The sequence below is a fragment of the Kogia breviceps genome, chromosome 15, assembly GCF_026419965.1.
Source record: "Kogia breviceps isolate mKogBre1 chromosome 15, mKogBre1 haplotype 1, whole genome shotgun sequence".
Taxonomy (NCBI): Eukaryota; Metazoa; Chordata; class Mammalia; order Artiodactyla; family Physeteridae; genus Kogia; species Kogia breviceps.
Window position 1 is genome coordinate 42,749,267 of NC_081324.1, and position 19,555 is coordinate 42,768,821.

Below are 19,555 nucleotides of genomic sequence, written 5' to 3' on the forward strand. Positions count from 1 at the left end.
AGTTTCTTCCTGATTCTCCTCAACTCCTGCTTTGCTTTCCAGTTCCATTTCTATTCTACAGGCATAGTTACCTCATTTGTGACTGTAGCTATGTCTTTTTAGTATTTTATTCTTATATCGTATGCCTCAATATGTATTTGGAACAAAGGTGTAACCCAATCTGGACAAGAAACAACTAATTTGCCATAGAGCCTAGTAAATATTTCTCTGTGTTTTTGAAAATTTTATGATAATAATGCCTTAATTTTTTTCCTCTATTAACTCTTTTCCCTTAGCTATTGGTTCTCTTTTTGAGAGTTTTATTTTAGTTATTAGTTTTCCTTCGTTGATTTTTGTTTCTCTTTTTCATGGGCTGAGTGTTTCTTATATTTTATTTTATATATATAAATATATATAAAATATATAAAAATATTTATGTTTTCTTATATTTTATTATTCTTAGTAGCAATGTTATATAAGATTAGAAAGGATGGGTTGCTGTAGAAGGAAATGAGTGCTCCGAAACTTGAGCCTCTTGGCTCCCCAGGCCTTTCTTATTACTACGCTTATTCTCCTAAGATTGAGCACAGCCTGACGAATAGAGGTAGACATCAGGAGAAGAAGAAAAATAAATGGAATTTGGGGATATATTTTCTCTATTCAAGTTTTGATTAAGTTTCTGGTTATTTTGTATTTTTGGCAACATAAAATATGACCTTGTTCCTTTTTTACTATTATTAAATGTATACTGTTTTGGAATAATCATATCAGTGTTTTTGCTTTATTTTTTTAACAGTATAAGGAAAAAATCAGAGCTCGAGTCTGAAATCCAATCTTTGTTGCAACTGAGGTCAAAAAATGAAGAGTTTCTTAAACACCTATACAAGGAAGCTTATAACATTGGTGCCATTTTCCACCTAACCAGATTTAAAACAGAGGAATTAGAACAGAAAATAGAAGAAGTGAGAAGAAAATTCAAGGTTTGTATCTCTGTGTTCTTCTTAGTTATGAAAAGGTAATGAGCCTGAATTTTATTGATTTAATATTGATAGAGTTTAATTTAAGCTATATTAGTCTTTTCAAAAAAGTCACTCCTTCTGATAAATCAGAAGAAAATAACTTTTCTTCAGAGGTCCAGCCTGTATAGAAGAGAAATGGGACTCAATGTAGCTAATTAACACTCATGTCTACTTTTTTCTATCACCAACCTTAAACTACCTGGATCACCAGAAGAGAGCAGTGCTTGGTTCAGTCTCATCCTACACATCTAACGTATAATAGTTCTGTTGCTGGAAGGAAGAAGGGATGTTGGGAAGTGCCCTTGCACACTTACCAATGTAAGAAAAGGGAGTACCTACATTAGGCCTGCAAGTTATTAGATTCCAGGGTACCAAGCAATTAGTAGACCACAGTGCTGCAAAAACAACTGCTCATATTTGTTTAATCCATTCCTACATGAGAGAGATGACAAATAGCCACTCCCTGCCACTTGGCATAGAGACTATCAAAGTCAATTCCATTTTACCACACCCCGGGGGACCACTTTAACAGGCTACTTCTGTCCATCACACATCACATCCACACCTCTTCCATTTTTGGCAGTTTTTTTTATTGAAGACTTTTGGTCCTACAAGTATCTGTAAAATACAGAGTCTTTATTCTCTTTCCAAGCCCTGTAGTAACACTATCTTCAATGAAGACTTCGTCTTGTGCTATTTAAATTTAGGACATGTAGATTGTCTGCCAGTAAATGTTTCTGTAATGAGAGACCAGGATTTTCTTCCCATACTGAGTCCAGCTCTCCAACAGAATTGGTATATTGTGCCTGCGTCCCTCCCCGTGGATTATTCAATGGGATGTTCATATCTTATATGTTTCAAAATCAGTATAATAAAAGTTATGTATAGTAAAAATTAACCTCAAAATTATTTTAGAAATATAAGGAATGTGATTATATATGTGGTTTAGCATATATAATATTATAGATGTCATTTATAATTTGCTTTAATTTTTCGTTAACATGTGTTTCTCTATGGCCATCAATTAATTTTTTTTCATTGAGACTATCAGTGAAGACATCATGAACTGATGTGGCCACTTAATGTTTTTATTTATTCAGTTGACAGGAAACCCTTGGTATCATTCATGTATTTGTCCCATAGCTATCACAACCTACTTTAATTCTTCAGGCATATTGCTTCACTAACCTGAGGCACTAATTTATTAACAAGGGTATTGCACTGAACTGTTTATTCTAAATTTTCCTGATGCCAAAAACTATAATCAACATTGTGAACATGACTATACTACCCAAAACACTCTACAGATTCAATGCAATCCCTATCAAACTACCACTGGCATTTTTCACAGAACTAGAACAAAAAAAATCCACAATTTGTATGGAAACACAAAAGACCCTGAATAGCCAAAACAATCTAGAGAAAGAAAAATGGTGCTGGAAGAATCAGGCTCCTTGACTTCAGACTATACTACAAAGCTACAGTAATCAAGACAGTATGGTCCTGGCACAAAACCAGAAATGTAGACCAATGGAACAGGGTAGAAAGCCCAGAGATAAACCTACGCACATATGGTCACCTTATTTTTGATAAAGGAGGCAAGAATATACAATGGAGAAAAGACAGCCTCTTCAGTAAGTCATCCTGGGAAAACTGGACAGCTACATGTAAAAGAATGAAATTAGAACACTCTAACACTATACACAAAAATAAACTCAAAATGGATTAGAGACCTAAATGTAAGGCCAGGCACTACAAAACTCTTAGAGGAAAACATAGGCAGAACACTCTATGACATAAATCACAGCAAGATCTTTTTGACCCACCTCTTAAGAAATGGAAATAAAAAATAAACAAATGAGGCCTAATAAAACTTACAAGTTTTTGCACAGCAAAGGAAACCATAAACAAGACAAAAAGACAGCCCTCAGAATGGGAGAAAATATTTGCAAATGAAACAACAGACAAAGGATTAATCTCCAAAATTTACAAGCAGCTCATGCAGATCACTATCAAAAAAACAAATAACCCAATCCAAAAATGGGCAGAAGACCTAAATAAACATTTCTCCAAAGAATATATACAGATAACAAACACATGAAAGAATGCTTAACATTACTAATCATTACAGAGATGAAGATCAAAACTACAGTGAGGTATTACCTCACACCAGTCAGAATGGCCATCATGAAAAAATCTACAAACAATAAATGCTGGAGAGGGTGTCGAGAAAAGGGAACCCTCTAGCACTGTTGGTGAGAATATAAATTGATGCAGCCACTATGGAGAACAGTATGGAGTTTCCTTAAAAAACTAAAAAATAGAACTGCCAGACGACCCAGCAATCCCACTACTGGGCATATACCCTGAGAAGACCATCATTCAAAAAGAGTCATGTACCACAGTGTTCATCGCAGCTCTATTTACAGTAACCAGGACATGGAAGCAACCTAAGTGTCCATCAACAGATGAATGGATAAAGAAGATGTGGCACATATATACAATGGAATATTACTCATCCATAAAAAGAAATGAAACTGAGTATTTGTAGTGAGATGGATGGACCTAGAGTCTGTCATACAGAGTGAAGTAAGTCAGAAAGAGAAAAACAAATACCATATGCTAACACATATATATGGAATCTAAAAACAAAAACAGGGTCATGAAGAACCTAGGGGCAAGACAGGAATAAAGACACAGACCTACTAGAGAATGGACTTGAGGATACAGGGAGGGGGAAGGGTAAGCTGGGACAAAGTGAAAGAGTGGCATGGACTTATATATACTACCAAAAGTAAAATAGATAGCTAGTGGGAAGCAGCCACATAGCACAGGGAGATCATCTCAGAGCTCTGTGACCTCCTAGAGGGGTGGGATAGGGAGGATGAGAGGGAGATGCAAGAGGGAGGAGATATGAGTATATATGTATATGTACAGCTGATTCACTTTGTTATAAAGCAGAAACTAACACACATAATTGTAAAGCAATTATACTCCAATAAAGAGGTTAAAAATAAATAAATAAAATAAAATAAAGCCACTATAAACATCCATGTGCAGGTTTTTGTGTGGATATGTTTTCAACTCCTTTGGGTAAATACCAAGGAATGTGATTCCTGGATCTTTTAATAAGAATATATTTAGTTTTGTAAGAAACTACCAAACTGGATTCCAGAGTGGCTGTACTGTTTTGCATTCCCACCAACAATGCATGAGAGTTCCTGTTACTTCACATCCTCGCCAATAGTTGGTGTTGTCAGTGGTCACGATTTTGGCCATTGTAATAGGTTTGTAGAACTAGCTCACTGTTGTTTTAATTTACATTTCTCTGATGACAGGTGATGAGGAGCATCTTTCATATGCTTATTTGCCATTGTATATCTTCTTTGGTGAGATGTCCATTAAGGTCTGTGATATATTTTAAATCAGGTTTATTTTCTTACTATTGAGTTTTCAGGTTTTTTCAATAGTATTTTGGATAACAGCCCTTTATCAGGTGTGTCTTTTGCAAAACTTTCTCCTGGTCTGGGTCTTGTCTTTGCACTTTTGACATTGTCTTTCACAGAGGAGAAGTTTTAATTTTAATCAAGTCCAGCTTATCAATTCATTCTTTCATGGATCATGCCTTTGGTGTTATATCTAAAAAGTCATTGCTGTACCCAAGGTCATCTAGGTCTTCTCCTATGTTATTATCTTCTGGGAATGTTGTAGTTTTGGGTTTTACAATTAGGTCTGTGATTCTTTTTGAATTAATTTTGGGGAAAGGTGTAAAGTCTGTGTCTAGCTTCAGTTTTTTTGCATGTAGATGTCTAGTTGTTCCAGCCTCATTTATTGAAAAGACTGTCTTTGCTCCATTATGTACTCATTGTTCCTTTGTCAAAGGTCAGTTGACTGTATTTCTGTGGGTCTATTTCTGAACTCTGTTTTGTCCCATTGATCTATTTGTCTGTTCTTTTGTCAATACCACACTGTTTTAAATACTGTAGCTTAGTAGTATGTCTTGATGTTGAGTGTTGTCAGCTCTCCATCTTTGTTTTTCTTCAGTATGGTGTTGCCTCTTCTGGATCTTTTGCCTCTCCTTTGGAATTACTTTGTCAGTATCCCCCAAATAACTTGCTGGGATATTGATAGGGGATAAATTGAACTTATAGATCAAGTTAGGGTGAACTGACTTCTTAATGTTGTTGAGTCTGCCTATGCATTAATATGGAATATCTCTACATTTATTTAGTTTTTAAATTTCATTAATCAGAGTTTTTTAGTATTTTTGTATGGCTCTTGTACATATTTTGTTAGATTTATATCTAAGTATTTCATTATGGGGAGTACTAATTTAAATGATGTTGTGTTTTTAATTTACAATTGCACTTGTTTATTTTTATTATATAGGAAAACAATTGATTTGCATATTAAACTTGTGTTAACTGCTATAATTGCTTATTTAGTTCCAGAAGTATTTTTGATAATTCTTCCAAATTTTTACATAGATAGTCGTGTCATTCACAAAGACAGTTTTATTTCTTCCTTCCCAATCTGTATATCTTTAATTTGCTTTTCTTGTTGATGCATTTTCAAGGATTTCCAGTACAATACTGAAAAGGATTGTTGAGGTGGGACATCTTTCCTTGTTTGTACCTGACCTTAGTGCTAAATTTTGAGTTTTTCACCATTGACTATAATGGTAGCTGTAGATTTTTTGTAGATATTCTTTATCAACTAGAGGAAGTTCCTCTTTATTTTAACTTACTGAGAGTTTTTACCATGAATGAATGTTGGATATTATCAAATGCTTTTTCTGTATCTACTGTTATGAACATGTGATTTTTTTCCTCATTAGCTTGTTGATATAATTGATTACATTAATTGATTTTCAAATGTTGTACTAGCCTTGCATACCTGGGATAAATCCTGCATCGTCATGGTGTTTAATTCTTTTTACACATTGTTGAATTTGATTTGCTAATATTTTGTTGAGGATTTTTACATCTATTTTCATGAGAGATACTGGTCTGTAGTTTTCTCTTGTAATGTCTTTGTCAGGTTTTGGTATTACAGTAATGATGCCTTCATAGAGTGAGTTAAGAAGTAGTCCCTCTGCTTCTATCCTCCAAAGGAAATTGTAGAGAATAAGTATAATTTTTTCCTAAATATTTGGTAGAATTCACTAATAAACCCCACTGGGCTTGATGCCTTTGTTTTGGAAGGTTATTAAGTATTGATCCCATTTCTTTAACAGGCCTATTTAGATCATCTGTTTCTTCTTGTATGAGTTTTGGCAGATTGTGTCTTTCAAGGAATTGGTCCATTTCATCTCGGTTATCTAATTTTTCAGCAAAGAGTTTTTCACAGTGTTCCTTTATTATCCTTACGATATCCATGGGACCTGTAATTATGTCTCCTCTTTCTTTTCTTCTGCTGACTTTGGATTTAATTTGCTCTTCTTTTTATAATTTCCTAAGGTGGAAACTTAGATTTCTGATGTTAAATCTTTCTTCTTTTCTAATATATGCATTAAATGCTATGAATTTCCTTCTAAGCTCTGCTTTTGCTGCATATCACAATTTTGATAAATTACGTCCCCATTTTTATTTAGTCAAAAATATTTTTAAATTCTCTTGAGATTGATTCCTTGACCATGTGTTATTTGAAAGTTTGCTTTTTAGTCTTTACATATTTAGGGATTTTCCATTTACCTCTCTGTTATGGATTTCTAGTTTAATTCCCTTGTTGTCTGATCACAGACATTGTATGATTCCTTTTTTTAAACATTTTACTTTATATTGGAGTATAATTGATTAACAATGCTGTGTTAGTTTTAGGTGTACAGCAAAGTGATTCAGTTATACATATGTGCATGATTCCTTTTTTAAAAGTTTGTTTAGATGTTTAAGGGTCATGTTTTTTCTTTTTTAAAATTGAAGTATAATTGGTTTACAATGTTGTGCTAGTTTCTTGTACAGAAACGTAGTTCATTTATACATAAATATATCTGTATTTTTTCATATTCTTTTCCATTATGGTTTATTACAGGATATTGACTGTATCAATAGTTCCCTGTGCTATATAGTAGGACCTTGAGGTTTATCTATTTTATATAGAGTAGTTTGTATCTGCTAATCCCAAACTCCTAATTTAACCCTCCCAACCTCCCTTCCCTTTGGTAACCATAAGTTTGTTTTCTATGTCTGTGAGTCTGTTTCTGTTTCATAAATAATTTCACTTGTGTCATGGTTTAGATTCCACATATAAGTCATATCATATGATGTTTGCCTTTCTCTGTCTGACTTACTTCACTTAGTATGATAATCTCTAGGTCCATCTGTGTTGCTGCAAATGGAATTATTTCATTTTTTTTATCACTGAGTAATATTTTTAATTCAAGGAAAAGACAATGTGTTATGTCCTTAGAATGTTCTTGGCCACGGTAATATGGTCTATAACTTTACAGTTTAGAAGGTTGTGACTTTGCTTGAGTTCTTTTTCAAGTATTTCAACCAACTCTTAACTCGTTTTTAGAGAAAAATTTTGGCCCTGTCTTCAAATACTATTTGTTCGCCTCTGAATCAAAGTTTATAGGGCCTTTATTTGAACAAAGTAAAAATCAAAACCTTCTAAAAAGCTTTCTTGAAGAGCATAATTTCTGCCACTCCAGGCCTCCTTAGAGCAAGTCCATTTTGTTCAATGGACAGAACAAAACAACTTTAATAAGCCAAAATATGATTTGTGCACTTTGCAACTTCTATCACAATTCCAGGTGAAACTGGTGGTATTTTTTAAATGGTTATAAAATGGACATTCTGATAATTTATTCATTTTGATTCTTGAGAATTTATGCTTCCTAGTCAAATCTAGAGGATATTACTTTTGACCCATGTGCAATAGCCTTTATTGAGTTATGAGCTGATATTACATCCTTGGCTTTTAACAAAGGTTGATAAAAGTAATGGTCAAAATTGACCATTGCTGCTTGTTTTTTCATACTAATGAGAGATATGGTCATACTGTTCAAGATGGGCAAAAATCTATGCACCTAGTTTACTTTAGATTTCAGAACTAAGAGAAAACTTTTCTTGACAAAATTGTATTCCTTCTCTTATTAGTAATTAGGCACTCTCTAAAGTTTCATGTTTCCCTCTGGTTTAAGCAGCCTAGAAGCTCAGAGTCATTTATGCTTTTAATTGCTAGCATAATCACTCTTCTTTAGCCCTTTCTATGAACCATATTTACAACTTCGATCTTGTACTCTTTTACGTTTGTTCCATTTGATTTTAGTTTACTAAGATTCTTCCCTACTACATTCAGAGGCAGAATACTTTGTCAAAGTTGAGTGAAAGGAAGCCATTAACTGTAATATTGGGAGCATCCAATAAGTGGTACATGTTTGCTAGGAAAAAGCGTTAAGGCACAGATAAAACAGAAGTAGTGTGTAGGTATATTAAGATGTAAGTCTTTCAAATGGCAGCTGGGTATCCCCTTAGTTAAGTATCAGAAAAGTTTATTTTCCTGACACATGTATGAGGGAGTAAATAAACCTGAAAAATATGATAGAAATAAAGCATGTTGATGGTGCAAACATTTGAGGATGAGGACAGAATAAAACTTTATTTGACTTGGTGCAAAAACTACATGAAAACATAACTTCCATTTCCATTCTACTGGATTATAGATTTGTTTGCCAGAAAAGAGGTGATGAATTAGCTCTTTAACACTTCCATTTCAATCTTTGAATTTTGTTTCTATTTTTTTTCTCCCTTTTCAAAGAGAAATGTGATTTTGTTGAAAAGAGTATAGGTTTTGGAGTCAAATGTTTAGTTAATTTAAATCCTGGTTCTGCTAATTATTTATTTTGAGATTATTACTTAACCATATTGAGCCTAGGTTTCTCATCTCTTAAATGACTGTAAAAATACTTCTGTTGTACCTTTGTGTGATAAATAAATAATATTATATATAAAACATTTAACTTGGAGCCTGACAGATAATATATTTTCAAAAGTATTAGGGATAAACAAAATAAAGAACACTTCATAGAAGGAGGCTACCTTAACTTTTTTTGGACAGTCTTTAATAACTGACACATTTAACTCATGTCTGTCTCCTGATATATGTGTAGATTCTGAAAAACACACTGAAAGTAATAGTTGTTTGTCGAATGCTTAATGCAAATACTGCCTTGGGTCAACTCCTTTGTATGTGTTATCTTCAACTTTCACAGTAATTTTGTAGAAAAGAGTATGTTATCCCAATTTTACATCTATGAAAACTAATATTTGATAAAGGCAAAGACATATTGATATAGCGACTCTCATAAGCTGCTGGAGTTTCCAACTCACTGTAAATTAGTATTGATAGAACCTTTCTGGAAAGTAATTTATCAGTGTAAGTAAAGAATTTTAAATACATTCATAATCTATAATTCATTAACATTATTTCTAAAATTATGAGTTAAAGTCACCAGATAACAAAGACAGACAAAAACTGTAAAGATGCATATTTAAATGTTTATAATTAATTACATAACTGCCAGAAAGTATGCTACAGGAGGACAAGAATTATTGTCTGTTTTGTACACTGTTGCATCGCTAGGCCTAGCAGTGCTTAGAACAAAGTAGGTACTCAATAAATGTTTATGGAAAGTGTGAATACATAGTTAACATATAGTGGGAAAATTTAAATACACAGATTTCTAGGTAATAGAGCAGTAGTTAAATATATGAGTACAAGGATAAATTGCAAATTCATTTAATTTAGAATTTTAAAAATTAATGGAAGTTCTGTTTTTTTAGTGACTGAAAAAGAGCTTACTAGGCTGACTCTACCAAAGAAAATATTTAATCCATGGACCTAAAAAGGAATACACCAAAAAGTCAAAATGTGTATCTCTCTGGGCTTCCCTGGTGGCGCAGTGGTTGAGAATCCGCCTGCCGATGCAGGAGACACGGGTTCGTGCCCTGGTCCGGGAAGATCCCACATGCCGCGGAGCAACTAAGCCCGTGAGCCATGGCCGCTGAGCCTGTGCGTCCGGAGCCTGTGCTCCGCAACGGGAGAGGCCACAACAGTGAGAGGCCCGCATACCGCAAAAAAAAAAAAAAAAAATGTGTATCTCTGGGTTTAGGGGTTCACTTTATTTTAATTTTTTTTAATTTAAAAATATTTCTACCAAAAAAGACACATATACCTTCATTAAAAAAGAAAGAAAGATAAAATAACATCGTTGTGTTTATTTTTGGATAGAACCAGGTTGGGCTCCACCTGGATTGTCTATTAGGGTCCTGACCACCAAAAACTGCCCTGGAAGTGCCCACTAATTCAGCCCAGCACACAATTATTTGCACAAATCCCAAATTTTCCTTTATGATTTTAATTCTTAATTTTAAAGTCTGTTTCTCTCTGTTCGTGGTCTCATGCCTTATGTAATGACTTCTACAACTTTTTTCTTAGTGCCCCTTCTGTCACTGGAAATCAAACTGATGCTACATCCGTGATTCTGAGCTTAGATCTATTTGTTTAGTGTCTCCTCCCATTTTCTCTTTAAACGTGGGTCTCTGGACACATAGCATTGACTGTTCCATTCTTTGCTCTTCAGCTGTCCTTTATTGTAGCACGAGAGTCTCTTCCACTAGAATAGCTCTCTGCTGCCACCTTCTGGTTTCTGACTGCTAAAGCCAGGCAGCAGGTCAAAGGTGATTTTCAGTGTGGGCTCTTCCCAACTTCTTGAGATGCTTTCACCCCCTTTCCCTCGGCTTCTTTCAAACTCCTCAAAGTGATCATTTTATACATTTTTATTCCTTTTCTCCAAAACCAGAACTGAGAAGTTGAAACAGAGACGTTACAGCCCCAAAGTCTAAATTATTTACTATCTAGCCCTTTACAGGGAAAGCTTGCAGTCCACATGCAGACTTCTCTGATTCAGTTGGGTGCTATATGTAGTCGAGCACCATGTATTGAATTTATCTGTTAAAACTTTGAGTCTCCTTTAATCTTACAGTGTCCCCTACATTTTGGTTAAATTTATCTTTCATTACATAGACATTTTTTTAAAGAGTCTAGGCCAGTTACTTTGCAGAATTTCTCTCAGTGTGGACTTATCTTTCTGTTTACTCATGATTACATTCAGGTAAAACACTTTGGGCAGGAATGTTGTGTAAGTTATAATATTGTATCAATGAGATATCACAAGACACACGGTATAAGTTTTTCTCATAACTAGTGATAGTAAGTTTGATCATTTGGTTAAAGTTGTGGTCAACAGATTTATCCATCTCCCTATTATGATTAATAAGTACTCAATTGAGTGATATTGCAAGAATATGCAACTATCTTTGTTTCCAAAAAATCTTCATCCAGTGGACTTAGCACTCATTGGTAATTCTTGGTTGAATCCACTATTGTAACAGGTGTGAAATGGTGATGTTTCTGGGTTTTCATTCTCTTTACCACGCATTGGCAATTTGAAAAACCGAAAAGCCTGGCACAGAATGAGCTGCAGGCCGTGTTCCTGAAAAAGGCACTCTTCTTGCAGTTCTTATTCAGTTACTTATCTCCCTGCCTTTCCTACCACCTCAACTATTTCCCTAGGTCTCAGGGAAAACATCCTGTAGGCCTTGTTTTACTCTCCTCAAGCTGCTATTTATGAATGAGAATATGATTATGATATTTTAATGAATCCCAAGTTTCTCATATAAAAAGATTTTTTTTTTTTTTTTTTTTTTTGTGGTAGGCGGGCCTCTCACTCTTGTGGTCTCTCCCTTTGCGGAGCACAGGCTCCGGACGCGCAGGTTCAGCAGCCATGGCTCACGGGGCCCAGCCGCTCCACGGCATGTGGGATCTTCCCGGACCGGGGCACGAACCCGTGTCCCCTGCATCAGCAGGCGGATTCTCAACCACTGCGCCACCAGGGAAGCCCTATAAAAAGATTTTTAAAAAACATTTTTGAATTTGAAAAACCCTGAAATTTTAGCAACTTTTTGCTATTTGTTAATGCATTGTTCAATAAACTGTTAATTCAACAAATATTGTGTACCAGACAGAGTGCTGGAAACTGAAGGTAGAGGAAGGGGCTTACTTCAAAGTGCTATAGAGTGCCCCCAAGCTGTAGTATCAGCAGTCTTGAGTATTGATACTTGTTGAATGTTAGTCATGGGGCAAGTGCCATGACATCTATGATCTTAGTTTTCTCATCTTTGAATGTGGACAACTGTAGCTAGGTCACTAAATGGATATGATGATTCACGTACATACAGATGCATGCATGCGCAAGCACACACTCACACATACACACAGGCAGCCCTCACTTTGCACAGCATCAAGTTAGCTGAAACTTGTACATATCTGAGCCATGTTCCTATTTTGCACGGTCCCCACATGCACAAGTTTCAATAAGCATGGCATCCTACAAGACAAGGGCTGCCTGTATATATAAAACATTCTAGGAAATTGCCCGGGATACAACAAATTCTCAAAAGTGTTACTTGTATGATTAAATTCAGATATCTTTTTACAACTACTGTAGCTCTTTGTCATTGTCCAGCCTCTCTTTTTGAACGTTTTCAATGATGGCGCAATCAGTGTTTTACTAAGAAGACCACACTTTTTTTTTAGCATCTTTATTGGAGTATAATTGTTTTACAATGGTGTGTTAGTTTCTGCTTTATAACAAAGTGAATCAGCTATACATATACGTATATCCCCATATCTCTTCCCTCTTGTGTCTTCCTCCCACCCTCCATATCCCACCCCTCTAAGTGGTCACAAAGCACCGAGCTGATCTCCCTGTGCTATGTGGCTGCTTCCCACTAGCTACCTATTTTACATTTGGTAGTGTACATATTTCCATGCCACTCTCTCACTTTGTCCCAGCTTACCCTTCCCCCTCCCCGTGTCATCAAGTCCATTCTCTACGTCTGCATCTTTATTCCTGTCCTGCCCCTAGGTTCTTCATAACCATTTTTTTTCTTAGATTCCATATATATGTGTTAGCACACAGTATTTGTTTTTCTCTTTCTGACTTACTTCACTCTGTATGACAGATTCTAGGTCCATCCACCTCACTACAAATAACTCAGTTTCGTTTCCTTTTATGGCTGAGTAATATTCCATTGTATATATGTGCCACATCTTTATCCATTCATCTGTTGATGGACACTTAGGTTGCTTCCATGTCCTGGCTATTGTAAATAGAGCTGCAATGAACATTTTGGTACATGACTCTTTTTGAATTATGGTTTTCTCAGGGTATATACCCAGTAGTGGGATTGCTGGGTCATATGGTAGTTCTATTTGTAGTTTTTTAAGGAACCTCCATACTGTTCTCCATAGTGGCTGTATCAATTTACATTCCCACCAACAGTGCAAGATGGTTCCCTTTTCTCCACACCCACTCCAGCATTTATTCTTTGTAGATTTTTTCATGATGGCCATTCTGACTGGTGTGAGATGATATCTCATTGTAGTTTTGATTTGCATTTCTCTAATGATTAGTGATGTTGAGCATCCTTTCATGTGTTTGTTGGCAATCTGTATGTCTTCTTTAGAGAAATGTCTATTTAGGTCTTCTGCCCATTTTTGGATTGGGTTGTTTGTTTTTTTGATATTGAGCTGCATGAGCTGCTTGTAAATTTTGGAGATTAACCCTTTGTCTGTTGTTTCATTTGCAAATATTTTCTCCCATTCTGAGGGTTGTCTTTTCATCTTGTTCATGGTTTCCTTTGCTGTGCAAAACCTTTGAAGTTTCATTAGGTCCCATTTGTTTATTTTTGTTTTTATTTCCATTTCTCTAGGAGGTGGTTCATAAAGGATCTTGCTGTGATTTATGTCATAGAGTTGCAGAATTTTAAAAAGCAGCATATCCCCAGTGTTCATAACCTTCTTAGCAGTTTCTGTTTGAGAACCAGCTATGGCATCACTGGCAGATTGACATCTCTTGAACACAAAGTCTCATTTCCATTCCTCTATCGGTGGAATAGACAGCTGAGTTATAGAATCTAACAATCCTATTGCCTGGAAAGTCTCATGGAAAGGCAGGCTTTGCAAGGACATGAGAGTCAGAAGGCTCTACACTAAATATTCCACTCACGTTGAAGGGTCCTAGGTATCCAGGTGTCACTGAGATCCTAAGTCAGTGAGATAAAGTCCCTGGGCTCTCAGTGTGGATTAGCATCCTGCTTCCAATGTGTGCGAGCTTTTTGCTTTTTGGCAATTTATATAATCAGTCTCAGTTTTCCCATTTTTAAAAGGGAACAATAATAGCGATTTCATGGATTTCACTATGAAGTTGAAACAAGGTAACTACATAGTAGGCAGGTAATAATACTTTAGTCATAAGTCTTAGTAGCACTAATAGTAGTTTTATCAAGGGGATTCATGACGTATATATGTATTGTTTAGTGGACATAACTGCCTAGATTCTACTTCAGTAATCAGTTAAGTCACTTTGCTTAAGGTCATTCCCTTTCCTGGGACAGCTCATATCCCACGACTGATAAATAGAGGAGTAGCCTTGCCACCTTGGTCTGACTTGGGGCAAAGCCGAAGGCCCCTTCTTGTGCCAGGACTCCCTATGGAGCTGACTGAGGTTGTTGTTGGGCTGCTTTGCAGCTCAGCCTATGTTTCTGCCCAGTCCTTGATCCTCTCCCTGTCTTCCCACTGGTCCCTGCTCCAGTCTAACAGGAGTTGATTCCAGGTGCACTCCTTAATAAGAATCCTGCATAGCAAATCCCACCTCAGAGTCTGCTTTACAGAGAACGCTGCCTGTGACAACAGGACGGGAAGACAAATAAGTCACCTCGTTCAGATATTTCACTGTGTGGCCTGAGACCTGTGACCATCAGAGATCACCTTATATCACTCTTTGGCATGTTCTAGGATGTTTTGAAGGTCATGGTAAGTCAGTAGTTCTCCTAGGAACTAGTAAACTTCCCAACATTTTGCCAGTGCCCTGGTGCACCCATCAAACTTCGAGGAAGGCAATACTACTGAGGGAAGGCCTTGAGCATCTGGCTGGAAACGCTCCCTGTGGCTGGTGGAAGTTGAAATTGGCAGCCCAAGCTGTAAAAGCTATTTTCCATTTTGGTGACCAGTCATTTGACCTTGCTCTCTGAGTCACAGAGATTTGGGGCATGGTAGAAAACAGGGCTTGAAAGAGTTCCCTGAGAGGAAAGAGTGAAACTCCAGATGTTTTTCTGATGGAGAGTGCAGATTTGTCCACTGGTAATAGGTTGCGTTGGTTTTGTATAGAAATACAGGTTTCAAAATTTTAAGGGACTCTTTCCCTTCTTTTCAAAGAAATGCAATTGTTTTATTCTTGCACCTTCAGACGTCTGGTCTATTTTATTATAATGTCTCATATACTGCCTATATTTTTTATTGGCCTTATATTCACAAGTTCTTTTTGAACGATGTTAATTTATATAAGTTCAAGGACTTGAATTCACTTAAACAATAGATTTCTCTCTTACTGACAGTTAGTAAAAAAACAAAAAAAAACTTCAAAGGATGAATGAATGAATTTTAAGGAAACACAAACTAGTCCCCATTGCAACCCGAGTGACCCTTCTGCAACAGACACCTTGCTTAACATTCTTCTCTAATTTTCTTACTATGCCTTTAAATATTATGTATAAGCTGATAGTTTATCATTTCAGTTCATGCCTTACTATTTCCCAACTCATCTCCTTGATACACACACACACACACACACACACACACACACACACACACACATTTTTCAGTTACTTTCAGACAAAGTTCAAATGTAACACTCTATTTTGGAATACAGTATATATTTTTTTCTAGTCTGTAGAGGCATTTTTAATTTTGCTCCATTATTACATGTTTGTTTGATAAAACCACTGCATCTGTTGTCATGTTAGAAGAGGCAACTACCAAAGCAATCTACAGATTCAGTGCAGTCCCTATTCATCTACCAATGGCATTCATCACAGAATTAGAACAAAAAATTTTACAATTCATATGGAAACACAAAAGACTCCGAATAGCCAAAGCAATCTTGAGAAAGAAAAATGGAGCTGGAGGAATCAGGCTCCCTGACTTCAAACTATACTACAAAGCTACAGTAATCAACACAGTGTGGTACTGGCACAAAAACAGAAATATAGATCAATGGAACAGAATAGAAAGCCCAGAGATAAACCCATGCACATATGGTCACCTAATTTATGACAAAGGAGTCAAGAACATACAATGGAGAAAAGACAGCCTCTCCAATAAGTGGTGCTTGGAAAACTGGACAGCTACATGTAAAAGAATGAAATTAGAACACTACCTAACACCATACACAGAAATAAACTCAAAATGGATTAGAGACCTAAATGTAAGTCCAGACACTATAACACTCTTAGAGGGAAACACAGGAAAAACACTTGACATAAACCACAGCAAGATCTTTTTTGACCCGCCTCCTAGAGTAATGGAAATTAAAACAAAAATAAACAAATGGGACCTAATGAAAGTTCAAAGCTTTTGCACAGCAAAGGAAACTATAAACAAGATGAAAAGAGAACCCTCAGAATGGGAGAAAATATTTGCAAATGAAGCAACAGACAAAAGATTAATCTCCAAAATATACAAACAGCTTGTGCAGCTCAATATCAAAAAAACAAACAACCCAATTAAAAAATGGGCAGAAGACCTAAATAGACATTTCACCAAAGAAGACATACAGATGGCCAAGAGGCACATGAAAAGCTGCTCAACATCACTAAATATTAGAGAAATGCAAATCAAAGCTGCAATGAGATATCACCTCACACCAGTCAGAATGGGCATTATCAAAAAATCTAGAAACAGTAAATGCTGGAGAGGGTGTGGAGAACAGGGAACCCTCTTGCACTTTTGGTGGGAATGTAAATTGATACAACCACTATGGAGAACAAACTGCAGGTTCCTTTAAAAACTAAAAATAGAACTACCATATGACCCAGCAATGCTACTACTGGGCATATACCCTGAGGAAACTACAATTCAAAAAGAGACATATACCCCAATGTTCATCTCAGCACTATTTACAATAGCCAGGACATGGAAGCAACCTAAATGACCACTGACAGATGAATGGATAAAGAAGATGTGGCACATATATGCAGTGGAATATTACTCAGCCATAAAAAGCAAAATTGATTTATTTATAGTGAGGTGGATGGACCTAGAGTCTGTCATACAGAATGAAGTAAGTCAGAAGGAGAAAAACAAATACCGTATTCTAACACATATATATGGAATCTAAAAAAAGAAAAAATTGGTACTGATGAACCTAGTGCCAAGGCAGGAATAAAGACATAGACCTAGAGAATGGACTTGAGGACACGGGATGGGAGGGGGAAGCTGGGGTGAAGTGAGAGTAGCATCGACATATATACACTACCGAATGTAAAATAGTTAGCTAGTGGGAAGCAGCAGCATAGCACAGGGAGATCAGCTCGGTGCTTTGTGACCACCTAGAGGGGTGGGATAGGGAAGGTGGGAGGGAGGCTTGAGAGGGAGGGGACATGGGGATATATGTATGCATATGGCTGATTCACTTTTTTGTACAATGGAAACTAACACAGTATTGTGAAGCAATTATACTCCTTTAAAGATCTATTTTTTTTAAAAAAGGCAACTAATTTCTTTTAAATTATCAAAATACATTATTGTATAAATTGGTTTTAGGTATAGGTATGTCCTTAGGTGAAGTAATATTTAAAGATAATACTTTCTTTATCTCCTCTTTCATTCTTTGGAGTTACTTTTTTTACTTTAGGAGAACGTAATTTTGATGGGTTGCTATCCTAAGAAAAGGAAGGGTTGTAGGAGAGACTCACTGACTTGTTTCTTTATAATGTCTGTGTAGACTCTCTGATGTGATGAGGGGTTCAGTAATGAAGTAGGAATTTTAGAGACATTTCTCAACCTCCACTGTTCTTCTTTACAATGCTATACATCTCTTATGAATATGGAGGACAGTTTAAATCCAAGACAGCTCCTCCCTTGATAAGAGGTTCCAATATGTAATTCTAAAAGCAGAATGAAATTTTTGAGTTATTTCCATATCTGGTTCTGTGATAATATAAAGTACAACTATGAAGAATTTAAGACTCTCTATCCAAGTAGCAAAAGAGAAGATTTTTCCACATATTTTTGCCCACTAACTTTCAAGAAATGATTTTTTAAAAATAAGAAAGGAAAAAAAAAAAGAAATTTTTCTAGCCAAATGGAGAATCTGATCATATTTTGCAAACTTTAAACTTGAATTTACCTTGCTTTCAAAATTGAATGTGTTCATTCTGGAAAATGGTATTAAAAACAAGCAGATAGTTTTTAAAAAGAGGGATTGAAGACTATCTAGTTTTTCCTTTTTGATTTTCCTACTTCGGTATATTAGTTCAGGATTATAAAATACAAACTAAATTGAATGGAAATTCTGTATCCTATTTCCTGGTCTTGTAGCACTTACTAATTTTGCCTCAGATAACATCAGATTTATTTATAAAAAATTATAACACTCAATTTGTAATGAGTTTACTCTTGGTTTAAACCTAAGTAAAATGCATTTTATGTTAGCAGTTGTCTTAAAATGTTTTCTGATATTCTATAAATAAAACCTTTTTTAAAAATTTGATAATATATAGGACAGAGAAGAATTCTTGAAAAATCTCACTCGAGGTGAAGTGGCTAATGGAATGATGATTCAGGTAATCCCAATTTGGTTTCAATATTTTATTCTTCCTTTAATTTGCATTTTACATAGCATTTTAAATTTGCCTGTACTGAGGCATCTTTTCACTACTTGGTTTGCAAGCCAGCAGTTTTCTCTTCTTAGCTGATGACAGTTGCCCTCTGTGTATGACTAGCAGTGTCTGATCATGCATAAAGAAACTGACCTCTCATATATGTATCTCATTTTGTGGTTTAATGGGAATTTCTGCCAGCCTAGTAAAAGGGCAGTGGGATCTTATTCCTAAGTGTCTCTTTAGTTTGCTTTGTGATGATGTTTTCTTTACTTTTAATGTCTTTCAATTGGACTCTTTTATTGAAGACTGAAAAGAAAACATACTATGACATTTCTATATAAAGATTTTGAAACTAAAGCATTATAACTAGCAAAATCAATTTTACTTTTAAAAAAATCTTTATCTACCACCTGCATATCCTTTCGGACCTAGATTGGGTGTTCTGAACACTGGCATGCTTGTAGACTGCCTCCCCTTCAGAAATACATAAATATTTGAAACCATTACTATAAAAAGAATAAAATCAAGAGTCAAAACAGTCTAAGTCAGTGTTAATTTTAAAAATTAGTTGAGATTATCTGCACCTCTGTTCCTCTTTGAAGCAAATACAAATTTTGTGATTTTTTTCTTTGGGGAAATTTGATATTTTCAAACATATAAAAGCAGCATCTCTAATTCTATATGCTTGAAAATGCCAAATTCCCTAATTTATTTCTTTCTGTAGATAAGCCCAATAATTCCATAATCTTCCAGTCCTTTTTGCTTAATAGTTTGTTATTAACTTCTTGTTTATTAGTTTTATTTGGCCTTAGAATGCAGGAATTACAT

General features: G+C 35.6%; 1 protein-coding gene across 1 annotated transcript in view; it reads left to right on the forward strand.

The window, feature by feature from the left end:
- The window catches only part of CCDC178 (coiled-coil domain containing 178), a 383,416-nt gene that overhangs the window by 101,784 nt on the left and 262,077 nt on the right, over positions 1-19,555 (forward strand). Inside the window, exons 12-13 of the mRNA XM_059039646.2 lie at positions 776-959; positions 18,626-18,688. Of these exons, the coding sequence (XP_058895629.1) occupies positions 776-959; positions 18,626-18,688 (247 nt within the window). The remainder of the gene's footprint in view (positions 1-775; positions 960-18,625; positions 18,689-19,555) is intronic.